At 43.0% G+C, this 17026-nt stretch overlaps 1 protein-coding gene across 1 annotated transcript; it reads right to left on the bottom strand.

The window, feature by feature from the left end:
- Window positions 1–4763: 4763 nt before the first annotated feature.
- LOC131096984 (cytochrome c oxidase copper chaperone) lies at window positions 4764–7136 on the bottom strand. The gene is made up of 3 exons (XM_058045627.1): window positions 6933–7136; window positions 5366–5474; window positions 4764–4970 (listed from the first exon to the last, which is right to left on the bottom strand). The coding sequence occupies exons 1-2, from the start codon at window positions 7049–7051 to the stop codon at window positions 5390–5392; spliced, it is 204 nt and encodes a 67-aa protein (XP_057901610.1). The 5' UTR covers window positions 7052–7136; the 3' UTR covers window positions 4764–4970; window positions 5366–5389.
- Between the last annotated feature and the right edge of the window lie 9890 nt (window positions 7137–17026).

Genomic DNA, 17026 nt, shown 5'->3' with positions numbered 1-17026 from the left:
CATCAGGCTCTCCACTGCTCTGCACTCCTGCAAGAGAGTGACTTTCACCCAGCACAAAAAAGGAAAAAGGTCACCCCCTTTTCCCACTGTGGTTCGTAACCGTAGCAGGGACTTGGCAAAAGAAGAGAGGCTGGCTCTCAATTCATACTCTCCAGGTCCATTACAGCCTCCCCTTACTCCAGCGAGCTTCCTCTCATGGGGTGTTTTAGATCAACGGGCATAAGGAAAAGCTTTGCACAGCCAGAGAACTGTGAATGCAAGGGATAAAACTAGAGCAAACAAACCTCTGGCACCCAGTTTCATCTATCATGAAGATGACACTATCCAGCCTGCCAAAAGCTTTGTGAGCGTGTAACACTTGGAAGCACATTTTGTGGGGAAATCCTAGTTGAGGGATTACAGGCTCTGTTGGGAAGCACCCTTGAGAAACATCATCTCACATTCTCATTTTTCTAATAGCTACTTAGAACCTGCCCTAGACCTTCATTTAGCCCGATGAGGACAGCCAACACTTCCCACTCAGGTAACCCAGGACAGAGGCACAAGAGGGAGCCTTTGAGGTCAATCCTCCATGGTCAGCTACACAAAACATGCGTAAATGCAATTCCTCCCCTGCTTCAAGTAACACATTATCAGTCACACAGGCAGGATCTGCCCCACTGCCAGGATGCAATTACATTTCAGGCACTGACGCAACCCACGTGGTCTCCCATCCCAGTGTGAAGTCAGCCTGCACAGGTCAATGGGGTAGAGATAGGGTTTCAAGGGTGGTCGTGTTTCAGGCCGAGCTTGCAGCTGCCCTGCCTAACATGCCATTCCCATTGGCACCATTCAGTTAAAGACACACTGATTGCCTCTCCTAACTAACAGTGCTCTGGAATAACGCTGTCTCCCAGGCAAGGCTGCAGTAATGCTTTATGACAACCTTCAAGAATCCATCGTGGTTTTGGACAGCACAATCTTATTTCTGCAATGATGAGGCCACGTGCAATACAGAGCTGCATGGTTCCTAAGAGCCATCCTGGCAGGCTGACACGTGGGAAGGAAAGAAGACAAATTAAGCTTTGCACAGGGTGAGCACAGTCCATTCAGAAAGGTGCTTTCTGTTAAGGACAAAGTGAAAAAAACAGTGAACCTGGTCTTCAGAGGCCCCTTAACTAAATGAAGAAATAAATCCTAGCTACTGAAGCAGAAAAACACCCATCTGCAAGAGTTATGGGGAAATGAAGAACTTTCTCTCAACCTTCTCTCCAAAGCAGGACAGATGATCTTATAGCTAAAGCACCACAATAAAAAAATCTTGGGATCCAGGCTCTGTTTTTCATACCATTGCCATATACTCGCTATATGATCCTGACAACAACTTGTGTACCTTTAGGCCTCTGCAAAAAATCTGTAAGGAGCCTTCTCTCCAAGACAGGCTGACATCTGATAAAATGGGGAGTTGGGATATCAAGAGTGTGAACACTTAGGAGAAAGATACTTTGCATAAGATCTGTGAGACAAAACTGAACTGCTACGAGAAGAAATGTAGAACTACATTAGAGGAAGCATCCTGAGAAGCACCATTGCATTTTCTCCTACCTTTTCATACTACCAAAACCCTTTTGCAGGCGCATCAAAGAAAGTGGAAAAAAAGGAAGTTAGTAATTTCATTCTTCTGTTAGGTAAATTCCTGAGTAAAAAATAACTGTTAATGACTCATTAGGACAAGAAAGGCCTTCATCTGACATCTTCTAGGACATAAATAGCCGTGTTGCAGTGATGCTGAAGCCAGCACCGTGGGTGAGGATGACCTGTTGTGATTTCTCTGTGAAAGGCAGACAGGAAGCTTTCAAGCCACGGCAATAGCAGCACAAAGCTCTCATTAGAAACGACATAACTTTTCTGCTGGGTCTCAATGTGACATTGTAGAGAGAATGATACAGCACTTTAAAAGGTAGATCTCAGAGCACACACTAGAGATTAACTTAGTGTTTTCAGACTCAAATTTCTAAAAGAAAGATTTGTAAAGTGATTGAACCGCAAAGACTAAATCTTCCTTTCTCCCTCGACAGTACCATGGCCATACAGATCATCTTCACAGCACTTTCAGTTTTCTACTCAGCAAAAGTAAAAAACCCTCTTATTACCAAAGAAACATTTTATTTTCATGCCTTGCTCTGGATTAAATGCCCTTCAGCCAGGGATACTGGTTCATCCAAGACAAGCGTTCAAAAGCCAATACTGATTCAATAGGAAAGGGACTGAATCAAATAACAAAGCTGAAAACAATTTGGAATGAAGATGGCAAGTTCATAGAAAACACCTGAGCAACATTAACACCCTTCCCTGGAAGTACACACGTAAGCATTACTACAAAATGTGTTTGTGAAAAACAGACACGTCAAGCTTTTCAGCACTGAAACAGGCAGTGTGGAAACAGGTACTTCACTATTTCCCCACTTAAAATGGACTCAACCAGTAGCACTTAATATTTAGCTGCATGTGATGATGCAACACAGGTACAGCCTGCACTATGTTTGGCAAATAAATCCTCTGTCCTTGAGAGCCACACAACACAGAGATTATCAGTCCCAAATCTCACAGCAGCTGCATGACTGGTTATTTTGCCCATCCTTTAGGAAGTCAACAGGTTCACTACTGATCCCATAAGCTGAAAACTAGCTCAATCACCTGTGTTGAGGACACTAAGACCTTGGTAGCTTGAAGTCAGAGAGGGCATAATCAAACACCTCCTGATTTATTATACAGTGCATTGCTGGAATTAGTCTGCAGAACTGTTACTTACACATGAATAAACACTGTAGCTCCAAAATATACACATTTGATTTACAACTGCTGGGAAAGGTCTCAAGCCTACTCCAGACTAGCTCACAGTGAATTACAAAGGTTCAAAGATGGCATGCACTGTATCTAGTTGTGCTACCCTATAGTTTAGTCAAGTTTCCTGCTACTGCTGTGTGTGCTATACCCTCAAGGTACCCACCACCCTGTGCAGGGCCATGTCTGTCACCAACACTGTCAGTAACTATTAACACAGGAACTCCCACTCCCTGAATGGAGCCCTGAATCCACTCCACAGGAAAACCATAGTAAGAAATGAAGCCACTCAGCAAGGAATTTGATTTGACTACAAGGTTCTTCCATTGTTGCTTCAAGTGTAGAGTTGTCCAGTATCCTTTCTGTACCTGTTGCACACAGGTACATCAGCATGCCACTCATTTCCACAAACTTTCTGAAGTACTTGCCTAGCTTTTACCCTCATGGAGGTCTAAGGATCCAAATTTTTAAGTGAATAGAATTTGTGTAAAATAGTGCAGGAATGTGTTTTTTTCTTTTCTTGACCTGATATAAGCAGCTCTCCACTTTCACTTGGCCACTTCCTGCCCTGCTCTATTCTGTGGCACCATTTTCACAGTTTACCCAGACCATGCTACCACAAAGCTGGTGCTCATCCACCTTTTAGCATTCTCCTCAGTTCATGCTCTGACACACAATGGTTCAACAAGGAATGACCTTATTCAGGTTCCTACCTCAAGACAATAATAAACACCAAAAAGAGCACCAGGTCCTGCTCCTCAAACAGCTACAGTGCCAAAGGCTTTCTGCCAGAGCCACACCTGCATCCCTACTCTGAGGCTGAAAGCCAGCGTGGACACAACTCTTGCCTCAAGACAGGACCTTCAGAAAACATTCCCAGAGCAAGAATCTAAACGCTCCTCATGCGACTTGTGAGTCTCAGCAGGGGCAGCACCAAGTGTTACATACTAAATGTTCACAGCCAAAAACCACTGCTATCTCAGGATACATGGGACCCAGCAGGTAGAGAAACAATCATGACTGGACTCATCCCTGCAGCAGACCAAAGCCAGTAGAAAAATCAAGACAAAGCACAGATTTTGTCTCTTCAGTTTCTGAAGAGAAAACTCATCAGGAGAAAAAGTAATTAGCAATACCATATTCAGTAAAGTCAACTCACCACAGGAGGAGTAACATTAGGGTTGCACAATTACATACGATGAAGCCAGAAAAGCCCCACCTGTAACAACCCAGAAATTGGACCTGATGTTTCTCCAGGTTGTAAGAAGGAATCAAAAGCAACAACTACCATCTCATACAACACTATAATCTCATTGAAGTGAAAGAAGCCAGAAAACATAAGTCCATGCATGCATAGCACAAGACCAACCCAACAAAAACTGAGCATAAGAAAAAGCTCTACTTTCAGGCAAGTAACCTGTACATACAAGTCACTTGCAGTGACAGGGAGCAGTCCTCTGCTCCCTTTCTGTTGAAGAACTACGAGCTCAAGCGAGTTTGAGATGGGAAGTACCTAATTTTTCATTACAAAGAATGAAGCTTGGGTAATGGTATTCACACATCACAGAATAATTAAAACACGGGGAAATCAAATACAGTTTTGACTCTAAGGAAGTTCATTTCATAAGTCTGTGGTCACCTTTGCACAAACATAGTTACAGCTACTGTCACAAACAGCACTGCAAACTTCAGCACAATTGCTGAAAACTGCAAGTGTGCAATACTACTAGCATGATTTCACAATTTGCATCAGTGGAAAACCCAGCAAAGCCCTCTCTGTTCAACCAAACCACCACAGTAACCATTAGGAAGAAAGAGTTCCTATGTTAATGATTAAGCAGGCTTTTCTCATTCTCTCATTCCTGCAGCACGCTCTTTTCAGTAAAGAGGGCGCTGTCATTTCTTCACTTAAAAAGAAACAGAAGTCAGAAACATACGTCATTTTCAGGCTTTTATTGAGAGGAAAAAATATATTTTCTATAGCAGTGGTCAAGAGCAAACAGTGGAAAAGCTACAGATGTGATGCATACTCTATCATTAAAGACTCTTCATAAATAGACTCTTTGTTTGTATTTGTTCTTTCAATTAACTTGCAGAAATAATTTATTTTGCAGCTTTCCAGAACACAGTCACACCAAAGACATCATCTAGAAGAGAAAGGAAACACAGCTTCACAAAACATGGATTTCCACTGGATATTGAGCAACAGTTCAACAATCAACAAAAAAACCCCAGCCCAAACCCACAAAAACCAACTCCCACGTGTCCTAGCACCAGAAATCTAAACTGAGGTTTGGATCTCTTAGCAGACAACAGAGGCAGCACCATTCTCTACTGCTGAAGGGTGACTCACAGAGGCTGTGTGCTGCCAAGGGCTTCACCACCCTCACAGGACAGCAATGCTGGCTGTAGTGTCAATGAGAATTGCTCTGCCTTTTCTCTCATAAGGGCAACACCATCACAAACACTACTCTGGGCCTTCCAGGGGCACCAGCTGAAGGCAGGGCACTTCAGAGGCAGAGGTGCTGAAGGCTGTACTCACCCCACTCAGTCCTGCTCATCTCACTCATATCTTGAAGCCCAGAGCTCTCATACACTCTTTGTGAGCTTCAATTAGGTGCCCACAATTTTCTTCTCCCTTCTCAATAATGCTGCAAAACAAAGATTTCCAGGGTTCAGCAATAAAATGTTCATTTACTTTTAGTAAAGAAACAGAACTAACAAACTGTTGGGGACAATTAAAAATCCCTATTAGGATCCAGAGATTTTTTTTTTCCTATCCTGTCCAGGGTAGTGCTGTTTTGGACAATATAAAACTATCCCAAAAAAAGTTACCCAAGTCTGGAGCTGTGCACCTAAAACTCTGACAGCAGGCAGAACAGAACTTCCTGTTAACAGGCCAGGGTCTATTCTGGGCATGTCTGGATGGGGATTGGTTATACAACACAAGGCTGTCACACCATCAAGTAGCTGAGCTGGCCAGATTCAAATTGTTCAGTAGGGAAGCAACAAAATTTCCCCAGTAAGAGAACAATACAGAACAGGTTAACCAGTAAATGATAATTTAATCAAACTTCAGTTGCAATTTAAGGACCCTGAAGCAAAAAGCAAAACAAAACACAACACCTGTCCAGCTATCGTCGAAAAAAATATTCAGAATATATGGTAACTTTTGATGTAACTCATCTATCCGAGTAAGAGCCTCTCATTGTTGGTATATCATGTATACCACAAAAGCAGTTCAGACTTTCTTTTGACTGAATGACAGAGCTGTTTAGTTTTCTTCTTGGGTTTTATTACAAAGAGCATGGACACATCCCCTGGCTGCCCAGGGCAACTCCATCTGAGCAGTAACATCCATCCTACCACCCTCTTCTTAGGGTGCCCTGGAGTCACCCTCACTCTACTGTGTAATTAGACATGCTCCCCTAAATTTAGCAAAACCACTGTTCAGTATTATGCCACCTGCCAAACACCATCCATACCACCAGCAAAGTAAAAAAAAAAAAAAAAGACAACTTGGTCATCGGATTAAAGTTTTTTAAACTTTAAAGATTGACTGTCAAAGACAAAGGAGCTCCATTTGGAGGGTGCATTTCATACCATTTTATAGGTCTTATGATCATGACTAAGCCTATAATTACCAATGCAGCTATATAGGTCACTGTCGAATTTTGAACTTCTCTGGGAAATGTCATCCTCTGAGACTCAAAAAAAACCGGAGTATTTTTCTTTATAAAAGAGAATGTAATTATACTCAGGTGAACAATAAAGAAGTTATCACCGGCTGGTACGTGTTGCTTCAATCAACAATAGTGAAGATTTACAAGCAGCATTAAAAGCTGATCTTTGAAACCTGTTTTAAACACGGGCTATGAGGTTTTAAACTCCTAATTTCTAAGTAATCCTTTAAAGACAGTTTCCTCTCCTTCTCCACACTCTCCCTCCTCCCTCGGACGCTCCAGCACCCCCGTCCGGGATGGGGAGCGCCCCCAGCATGCCCGGCGCACGGTGGCACAAACCCCGGGAAGGGAGGCGATGCCGGCGGGGCAGGAGGGTGGAACGCCCGGGCGCGGAGGGGCCACGGGGGCTCGGGGCCGGGTCCCTACCAGGCGTCCCTCGCCTTCTTGGTCTCGGGGCAGGCGCAGCAGGCCTTCAGCGGCTTCTTCCCTTCCTGCGCCTCCCCCGCGCCCTTGCCGTCGCAGCTGGCGGCGGCCATCGAGGACATGGCGGGCAGTTCCCGGCTCCCTCAGCCGCGGGGAGAACGGGCCGGCGGCGGCGGTGCGAGCGCGGCTGGTTCCGGGAATGCTCGCCCGCCCCTTCCCGGCCCGCGGCCTGCCGGGACGGATGGAGGGGGCCTGCTGCCTCCGCCTGCCCCGCCTCTTCCTGGCCCTCACCCCAGGGCGGGTGTGGCTGTCACACTGTGGTGAGGCGAAAGTGACATTTTCCAGGGACACTCGGTACTGAACGAGCCCCAAGGGGAAGGAGGGAGCTGGCAGCGGGGAGGAAAAATGGCGTCGTGAGGCGAGAGCAGCCGGCTCCCGCCGCGGTCAGCAGGAGCAGCGAGTGACGCCCTCGGCCCTGCCAGCGCCGGGCTCCACCCTGAAAGTGCTGGCCGGCACATAAACCTCGTTCTTCCTACTCAGCCAGTGGGGAAAACAGTGAATCAGTTCATTGTGGCTGTGGCTACACGGACACAGCACAGTCACCATCACTGGGATCATTAATGTCACGGTTTCATGGCCGCGGCCCAGCAGGGCCGGCCCTTGGCATTGCTGCAAAAAGATGTGCTCTGATGCTTGATCTTTCATGCTTTCAAGCCTAAGCAACAAGAAGGGGTATTTAGTTTGTGAAACAGAGAGCGACTAACGAGCTCCAAGTGTTGTCCATGCTTGACATGCTTCAGTGGTCTCAGACCTGATGGGGTAGTAACAAGTCTTGGAAAGAAGAATGTGCACTGATACTGGACACAAAGAATGCAGAATTTACAGGCCACAAGGACATCTGGCAGAACTGCCAAGATAAGGAAGAACATAATAAAGCCAAGTCAGCAATTGTGTTAAAATAGCTCCAACAGGGTAAAAGTTAATTTTGGTAGGGGGAGACGGTGACCACCAAGTCAGGTACCACTGAACCCAGAAACCCACTGACTCAAGTAGAAGACTGAGCATGCAGTCTTGAAAAGTGAGAAAATCAACCAATAGAAGACAGAATACTAATTTATACAAGAACTATGTAACTTCTAGCCAATGAACACAAATTCTTTTGTTTGCTAAAACGTGTAAGTAGTAAAAAGCTTTGGTAGTTGGTGTGCTTGATCTGTGGAATACCACAGAATACCCAGGCTTGCACAACTCTAAAATAAATAAATAATGTCTCTCTTGATTGTGTAATTACTGGGTTGTTGCACACCAGGTAATGAATCTGACTTTTGTGGACAACAGCATGGGTAGTAAGGGAGAAGATACAGAGCTGCTTTTCCTTTGTAGTCTGTCCCAAACCATGTAATCAGTAGCCACTCTTGCATTTCAGATATCTGCCACATACAAGCCACAGCTTAACTCTTAGGCCACAGTCTGTCACCTCCCAGTGCTAATTTGTGTTTGCTACCAGTCCTGACCACTCCAGTGTGATACTTACACAAGCCCACATCCAAAGGAATGACCCACACAGGTAATGTGGGGAAGGGCAGGACAGCAGTGGATGGGACACTGCTGAGACCTTGCAAAGGGAAAAGATTAATATGCCCATCAGGATGCAGCTACTGTGCCTTTTAGTGGGGTGTTGCAAGAGTCAAAAAAGAACCGGCAATTTCTGTTGTGTACTAAGGGGATCCAGAATTGTAGGAACACTGACAAGAAGAAGGAGGAACAGAAAGTGTCATGTAACACACACTCACTCACCTAATCACCACTGAATTATCCATGGATCTCTGTTCCCCACCATGCCATATCTCTGGCAAGGCTGTTCAGGTGACTGGCACCCATGCAGCCTCCTGGTACAGCACACGTGCATTGTGAGGCCGTGCAGCCAAGTGTGATGAGCTGAACATACACAGGTTGCATTTGTTGACCAAAATATGATTTTCCCAAATTCACACAAACACCCTGCAAGATAAAAGCCGAGATTGAAACATCTATCAAAAGCACACATCCATTCTCCAAAGCAGTGCCTTGTTCCTAGTTTGTTAAACATACTAAGCATGTTTTCCTTTAAAATTAAATAGCTTTGTCTTTCCTTCTGAAAGCTTTATCTGCTGGCCACTTTCCAAAGGCCTAGACAGAACTAGGTAGCTCTGTCTAACACAAACTCTGAGAGAAGGACTGTCATAAAACCTCCAAGAGGATTTCTCAAGTTTGTGGTTGAATGGTATCTTTTTTTAGCTTCTTTAATATTAAAAAGAAAGTTTGAAAGACATTGATTTGGCCTGTAGAAACCAGAAAGACACGAAACAAAATACATTTTATACTCTGTATATAAAATACATTTTGTATTCTGGCCCAAGTTCTAGAATGCCAAGGGCAGAGGGAGGTTAAAATTTAGTCATCTTGAGAGATGACTTGAGATGGGTCTGCACAAAGGTATGGCCTCTGAAGACTAAACATCTCTGGAAGTAGCCTTCCAACTAGATTAAGGAGGAGCACTGCTATTCTGGCCATGCTCCCTGCAGGGTAACAGTTTGTAACAGAATTGCCCCATAAGAAGGAATAATTTCTTGGTGGGATAAAAGGAAAGAGGCTGGAAGGGAGGAGAAGGAAGAGAATACCCATTAAAGCATGGTTAACACATTGTGATACTGATTGCACCAATTTGGAGTACAATGCAGAGGTGAGACCACAGCCATTTCTCTTCTGACATTGCTTTGTGCATAAGAACTGATTGTTAACTCAGTGATTTTTGTTTTCTATTTCTCCTCTGCCTGCTGACAGTGGCAGAAGAATTCTGTTAGAGAGCTATGTGTGAGAATGAACAGATTTATCTAGCAGTCACGAAGGAATAGCTAAGGGCAGGCTACTGAGATGAAAACTGTCAGAACAAGTACCCAGGGGAAAAAATCCAGCAAAAATATCAGTCTCTGAAAGAGATAATGAGAAAAGACCCTTCCTCAAGCTGCCATATCATTTGGCAGCCTGGTGCCACATGTGAGAGTACAAGGACTCCAGCTAGCACTGAACATTTACAGCTCTTGACTTAGAGGACTAATGGGTGAAATAAGGAGAGACTACCCAGCTGTCATGGGTTTGCAAATTATTTCTCCTGTATAGCCTTTTATCAGAATTGAAGAACATACAGCAGTGGCTCATGATGTGTGAACATCACAGCAGCACTGCAGTCATTGCCGTTGGCTTCCTGTGCCTTCACTTTCACCCACTAAAAGAATGGTTACTCAAATAAATATCTACTTGTCTCCAGTAGACAGATTTTTCAAGGAACCTCAAAAATGTATTTACATTCATTGTTACTGTTAGGTTGAGAAAGCCCCTATCAATGTCAGTTGGAAGTAACAGTCTGGGGTAGTCTGGGGTTTTCCAGATTTTTTTCACTTCTAATATATATGATAGAAGGTACATTAAGCTGTGGAAATTTTGTGTGATGAAACTGAGCTGAAGGTATTTTGATATTTTCCATGTAGTGCCTATTCTGGGAACCACTTCATCATCTTGAAAAAAGAAACCTGTTCAAGAAGTATTTTTGGTTTTGACTGAGTATAAACATAAGACAGCCAATGCTCCAGCAGCCCAGTCAACCATATGCTGTGTTTTACTGTCAAAGACGTTGTTTGTGTTTTGCGTCAATGCTTAGATAACATGAAAATAAAGGATTTCAAAGCTCTGAGCAAGATGTCTTATCAGGACCCTGCTGCCTCTTAGGCAGAACAGGACAGGGCAGAGTTTCTCTTTCTGATCAGAGCTGCAGACCTGCAACTACCAACTGCTATCACTCAGCAGTGGGACCAGAGAGAAAATGAATGCTGTGATAGAAGTGCTCCAATCTAGTACCATGGAAGAGACTCTAAGGTCATTATTTACACCCCCTTGAAGCTTCAGACTCCACCTTTAGGTGAACGCAAGGGGTTCAAACACTGGACTGATATCACCTCAAGAAGCAGTGCACCAGTCCTTTCCCAGACTGAAGAAGCAAATCCTCATGTTTAAGGACTACAGCATGAATTCTGGACACAAGGATTCTCTACCATAGGACTGAACCATCCCCAACCTGGGAGACCACCTTGGAAGTTAGTGGAGGAAGTCTCCTTGCATACTGGCAAACAAGCCCTTAAAAACACAAGAGCAGAATCAAGATTACTTTAAAAGCTTTTGTGTATCTTGAATGCTCTACAAAGCCAGCAACAGATCATCTCTTGCCAGAAAAACAGCCACATCTTCAGAGCATCAGCCTGGAGGTCGAAGGCAGTTTGAAAGGATGAAGTCACTTTCCAGTTTAAAAGCAAGAACTGCTGTCTCTAACAGCAAGACTCAGCCCACAGATATTCTGGGGCCTCATTCTGGGACTTGGACTCTGGCCCCACCCTCCCCAGTAAAGAAGACAGTGACCTTCCTACAAGCTTTGGTATAAACTTAGAAGATATTAATGCCTTCCTTACATTGTTTTCTGCACATCTCTCACCAGTTTGTGCTAGGATTGGGACTATCATCACTTTCATATTATGCCCCTTCTTGTCACTGTCCATTGAAAGCATATCCAAACATATTAGTAAAGATTAGGAATTTGCCATGCATGCAACACTGCAAAATCTGGATCAGTGGGTTCAGTGTGCAGTCTCCCTGGTAATAAGGCAAAAGAAGGAAGCTGGTGTTTTGTTCTGTGCCACAAAATAACCTGCCTGCCCCACATATGTTAGAAGCAGGAACTATGAGCCTTTAGGCACACGACATGTGGCAGCTTTTCCACAATGCAGATATGCAGCAGCTGATGTTCAATGTGCATTTAAAGGCCAGTCAGGCTTATTTCAGTCTTGCTGGGGTGACTGATCAGCTGTTCCCTTTTGTGGAGGGAACACCCATGAAAATCTAAGCATTTTGGAATAAATCTTATTGCACTCATGGGAAGGACAGGTGTTTGCACTCAAATGGCTGCATGTGTTACCAACACACCAAAATAGCATAATAGAAGACAACTGTCTGTTTTCTGATAGTCTCTACACATAGCAACTTTAGAAAATTTTAATCTGCTTTTGGGAAATAACATCACTAGTCCTCCAAAGGGCATGAATCTGCAAAGGACTGTCCCTATACTGCAATCAGGCTCACTATTTTCCGTTAAAAATCAGAAAAAAATAGCCTAGGTTTAAAAGCACTTATGCATGAACCAGATATGCAATAGTCACACATGGGGATTTTTTTCCCCCCAATATTGCAGAGTTACCCAAGACAGTGGCGTATAAAGATCTTTCCAAAGAGGAAATCTCTTCCATTCTCAGTTCTCATTACTTGAAAGAGCAGGATTTTCAAACTTCTGCAAAAAGACCTATATGAATTGGCAGAACTGACCAGAATCAGACAGCTGAGCCACTGTTATTATAAACATAACATGCATGCATCTCCAGTTAGTCACCCCACAAAAAGCAAATGCTGCCTAAGGTCTGTTCTTGTACGTCACAGCAAACCGCATTCAGAGCCCAAACCGCATCCAGGAGCCTGTGTACTAAAGAAAAAAGATCTCACTGTAGTTCCATAAAATCCTCCATAATACAAACTTATAACCTTGATCAGTTCTGCTGCAAACCAGGCAGTGTTTCTGCAACTCTAGTGAATGGTGTTAAGCTGTCAGTCAATTGAGAAGCAACAAAACTGTAGGTCCACTTCTTTTCCACTGCACACGTCCCTTTTGTCCTTTTTTTCCTGTAAGTGTTGCTGCTATTAACAATTTTATTCTGCTTGATGGCAGGCCATTTTGATGCCTGTGCCAGTGGCAAACCTGGTTTGTTTGAATCTATTCAAGTCTCTCATGATCATATTTTATGAAATGTGAAGCTCCACTACAGAAAACAGTTTAACATGCTCAATGAACTGCAGGACCTAACTGGAAGCCTGGAAGGAATCATTAGTATTTACAAATACACAAGTCATTCCATATTTGAGATGTCACTGTCTGCAGCTGCATGCTTCTATGTACTCACATTCCAGCATCTCACTTCTTTTAAATGTTGCACCAAGACATATGCTGTGCAGTGCTGCAAGCTGCTTCTAAAGAGCCTGCAATATCTTCTGAATCCATTCAGAATTCCTACAGCTGTTTTTCACAAAGTTACTAGATAATGTAGAAAGTTCTGTCACTCTGAAGCTGTTTCTTTCACATCAGTGGTCATTCTAGATTTCAACTTTGAGCACCTCATTCATTTACACTTGTTTACTTCTGCTTTTCTTCTTGCTGATCTTTTTTTCAAGGATCTTTAGAATCCTGGTTCCCACCAAAATCAATGGGACTTGACTATCAAGTGCTTAATGGTCAGATTTTAACAAGCACTAGGACATCTCCATATGCAGGTAAAGAGATTGTCAAGAAAGTCTATTTACACTGACGTCTCTCTTAATACATTGCTTATCTGGAGTACAATTAATTTTTTTTAAGTGACATGGGAACATATGTCATCTACATGGCAGAAAATTTCATCTAAACACCCAGCTCAAGCCCACATCCTGACTGTTTTGCCCTGACTTTCAACATGTTGCACAGTATTTTATCCAAGCACTGTCTTAGGTTAGTACTTACTCTGTGTAACTCTACATTTTAATCAATGCTTCCTGTATGGTCTGGCATTAACTGTTCAAGTCCTTTATTTCAAATGAGAATGGATTCTTCAAAGTCTGGTTCTCTCCTAGGGGTCCATGCATACAAAAACTTTGTATCAAAGAGAGGATGTTTCCAGATCAGCATGCTAGAAGCTGAACTCTTATCATATTCTCAGAGTTGGTATGTCAAGACAACGATGATGTGCTCTAGATCCTGTTTGGTTCAGTCTCCACCATGAGGGACTGGGAAGTGATGAGGGAAGGACTGTGTGCATGCAGACAAAGACAGAGGGGAAAGATAGAGGAATTTTCAAGACTGAAGAGTGCAGGCTGTGTTCTCTTACATGAGGGAAGTGATACTTCTACATCCTTCCCCAGTCCTTGAAAGGGCTCTGTGGACACCCCATCCAATTCTAGCTTTTTTCTGTCAATGGCCCCAGTGTCCTGTCACTGCTCCCTCACCTTTTTGTCTCTGGTAGGCCTGAACTCCTGGGCCCCTGGATGTGTGCTAGCCCTCACCTGACCTTCATCTGGTGGACTTCAATTAAAGCTGAGAGTTGATAGGAAAATACTGAAAGCTTTATTAAAGATGAAAGATGATAAGAAAATGCTGAAAGCTTTAGTAGATTGTATTAAGATTATATTGCACTAATTGTTTAAGAGTAAATAAGAGTATAATATATGGAAGAGTTATACTGTGTCATAATAAACTGAAATTAATGTCTGCAGCACTTCTGTCCAGATATTTCTGCAAAAGGAGTGGATAAAATAGTCCCAGAAGATCGAGAGTTTCTAATGCTTGGTTGAGATCAGGCAAGCAAAAAAATTCAGTCCCCAGAAAAGTGTCTTAATACACTGAGAACTGAACCTGCAAGCTAACACAATGGTATTGTCATTTAATCCTCTGAATATTACATGAGAGGAGTGAGAACATTAGAAATTCTCTAGTTCCCTAAGGAGTTCAATCCAAGATCCTTTTCCTCCTGAGGCAAGACAACATGCCTGACTGCAGCCCTGCAAATCATCCAAATGTTAGCTCTATTCTTTAAGAATAATCATTTAAGAAGATGACCCAATCCAAGTGAAATTAAGCATATAAGTGTCCTCCAGAGGATGCCTGAAATATTGGTAAAATTTTGATTTTGTCACAATTTGAACCATAGGCTGAAAATGTCCTTAATTCTGCCTTCTTTTTCTTAATTTTTTTAAGTGCTAATCAAAATCAATACAAAAGTCTTTTAGCAGGCTTTGAAGTGAATTCTTTAACTGTGATCACAAAGTACTACTACTTCATTTCCTTTGAACTTGGACTTTTTAGGCTATTCTCATCTGTGTATTGCTTTTATTACAGGAAATGTGCCTACAGTCATACTGAGAAAAAGATGGCAAGAGAGAACAGGTCTCCTATAAACACTTTCATCTATTTTTTTTTTTTTTTCATTTCAGCTGTTGTGTGAGAAGATGCCTCTCTTAGTACGGCTCTTAGTAAAAACAGCACAAATTAACCACAGACTTCACCTTGGTGAAGCTCCATTTACCATGATCAGTACTCCAAGGCCATTTTTACAAGAGATGTCACAAGTTACGAGTGAGGTATGCCACAGTGGTCAACACAGAGACAAGGCCTCAATCCACAAAGCAGTAGATGTCACAGCATCTGTCTCCTCACATCTTTTTGGCACTTACCTCTGCTTTCTGATGGAAATAGTGACCACATCTGCCTCCTCCTTTTTGCTGGCTGGAAGGAAGGCTCCGTTCTGGATTAAAAATTTAGCAATCACATGGACTGCAGCCTTGTGCTGCTCCTTTCCTTTTGAAAAACACACCCGGAAAAGATGTTTATTATACTCAGAGAGTCAATTGTGTGGAACGGAGAGGGAACAAACAGGAATCCCAGGGATTACTGTGGATGGGTCCAAATCTATTTTACATCAATTCACATTTGGATACAACAGCTGAACTGGTGGCACCCAGGTTAGAGCCCGTGATGGGCAGGACCATACATGGACGAATTGTGACATCCTGTGGCAAAAAAGGGAAATGGCACACAAACGGTTACCTATTTTAAATAGATTATTTTGGAACTTCCCGATAGCAAAGCCTCAACAGTGCTTTTGAGGCTACAACTTTATTGCCTGTAGCTTAGATTTTTTTTTTTTTAATAAGTAGAAAAGGTCTCCACGAAGCATCACAGTCATCCAACACCATGACAGTGCTGTCATTTGACCCCTGCTTAAGAACAGAAGATGTCCATCTACGGAATGAAACTTAAAGCCAGATGGATGACATCTTGCCAGGGATTTCACAGATTGTCATGGATTGCAGGATAAAAGTCACATTCAAGAAACCCAGTTCTCTCCCAGGCTTTGGAGGACAGAAGGAAAACAGACAAGAGATTCATCATCTGTTTAGCTCAACTTCTTTGCCTTATCCTCCCTAATCCTGCCCTTTCCACACCCTTCCTCACTTTTTCAGCTCCTCACCTATGTCTCCCATTTTCTTGTCCAAACGTCTTCAGTTCTGCTCTACTGGCTGCTCACCCTGTCTCTCCCTCCTCCCTGTGCCATACTGGTTCTCTACCACCCCACTCTCCCACTATTTTTTCTTTGCTCAGCCAGCCAAGTTTCTCCTCTAAAATCATGCATTCATGTCCAATCCATCTTGTCTTTGTTCAGCTACTGCTCTGCTCCCATCTAGTGCCTAATCCTACACTGCTAAATTTTCTACTTCCCCCTGTCTGATTTTACAGTTCAAACACATCAGCAAGTCATCACAGCATAACAAGTCCATCAACAGAGCAGCAGTAATTCATTTTGCAGCAAATTACACCATCTTATCTCAAGGTTAATGTGAGGTAAAATTAATTTGGCTCAGCCTTTGTCACAGGCAGCTAAACTAGTGCACTTTTCTGCCATTTTGCAACATGCAAAGTTAATCCACTCAGACTTTGTGCAGTAACTCTCAAGGGTGTGGACAGTTTACTCATACATCAGAGCACCTGGTGTGCCCTGCAGCCAAGTGGGTATAAAAAAAATATCCAGATAGACAACACCTCACCTCACCAACACAGTCTTGTTCTGGAAAAGTTATTAATGAAAAAAAACAACCAAAAAACTAAACCCCAACCCTATGGCCCACAGATCTAAGCAGAAAGCTCATCAGTCAAGTTTGGTTTTTTTTTTTTTAGGAAATAGGAATCTTTTTTGATTGCTTACAGTTCAGCTGACTGCAGCTCCCTTTCACCAGAGCAACAGGATATGTTCCTGACATATACAGATCAAGCTACCAGATAAGCTTTGAGCACTTTTCCAAAAGGTACTGATCATTAAGAAGATTGCCAAGTTTAATGCCTGGGATCAAATATTTCCTCAGAGCCTTGTGTATTTTGGAATATTTTTCTTCAGAAATGTGTGGTTTATATTAAAAACAAACAAATAAATAAATAAACA

This window comes from Melospiza georgiana, chromosome 2 (assembly GCF_028018845.1).
Source record: "Melospiza georgiana isolate bMelGeo1 chromosome 2, bMelGeo1.pri, whole genome shotgun sequence".
Lineage (NCBI taxonomy): Eukaryota > Metazoa > Chordata > Aves > Passeriformes > Passerellidae > Melospiza > Melospiza georgiana.
The sequence above is the reverse complement of the archived record's forward strand: the minus strand, read 5'-3'. Positions and strand labels throughout refer to the sequence as shown.

Coding starts and splice junctions, on each gene's coding strand:
- LOC131096984 (XM_058045627.1), bottom strand. CDS start 7,051: ATGTCCTCGATGGCCGCCGCCAGCTGCGACGGCAAGGGCGCGGGGGAG. Junction 5,475..6,932: donor AAGAAGGCGAGGGACGCCTG/GTAGGGACCCGG, acceptor TTTGTTTTGCAG/CATTATTGAGAAGGGAGAAG.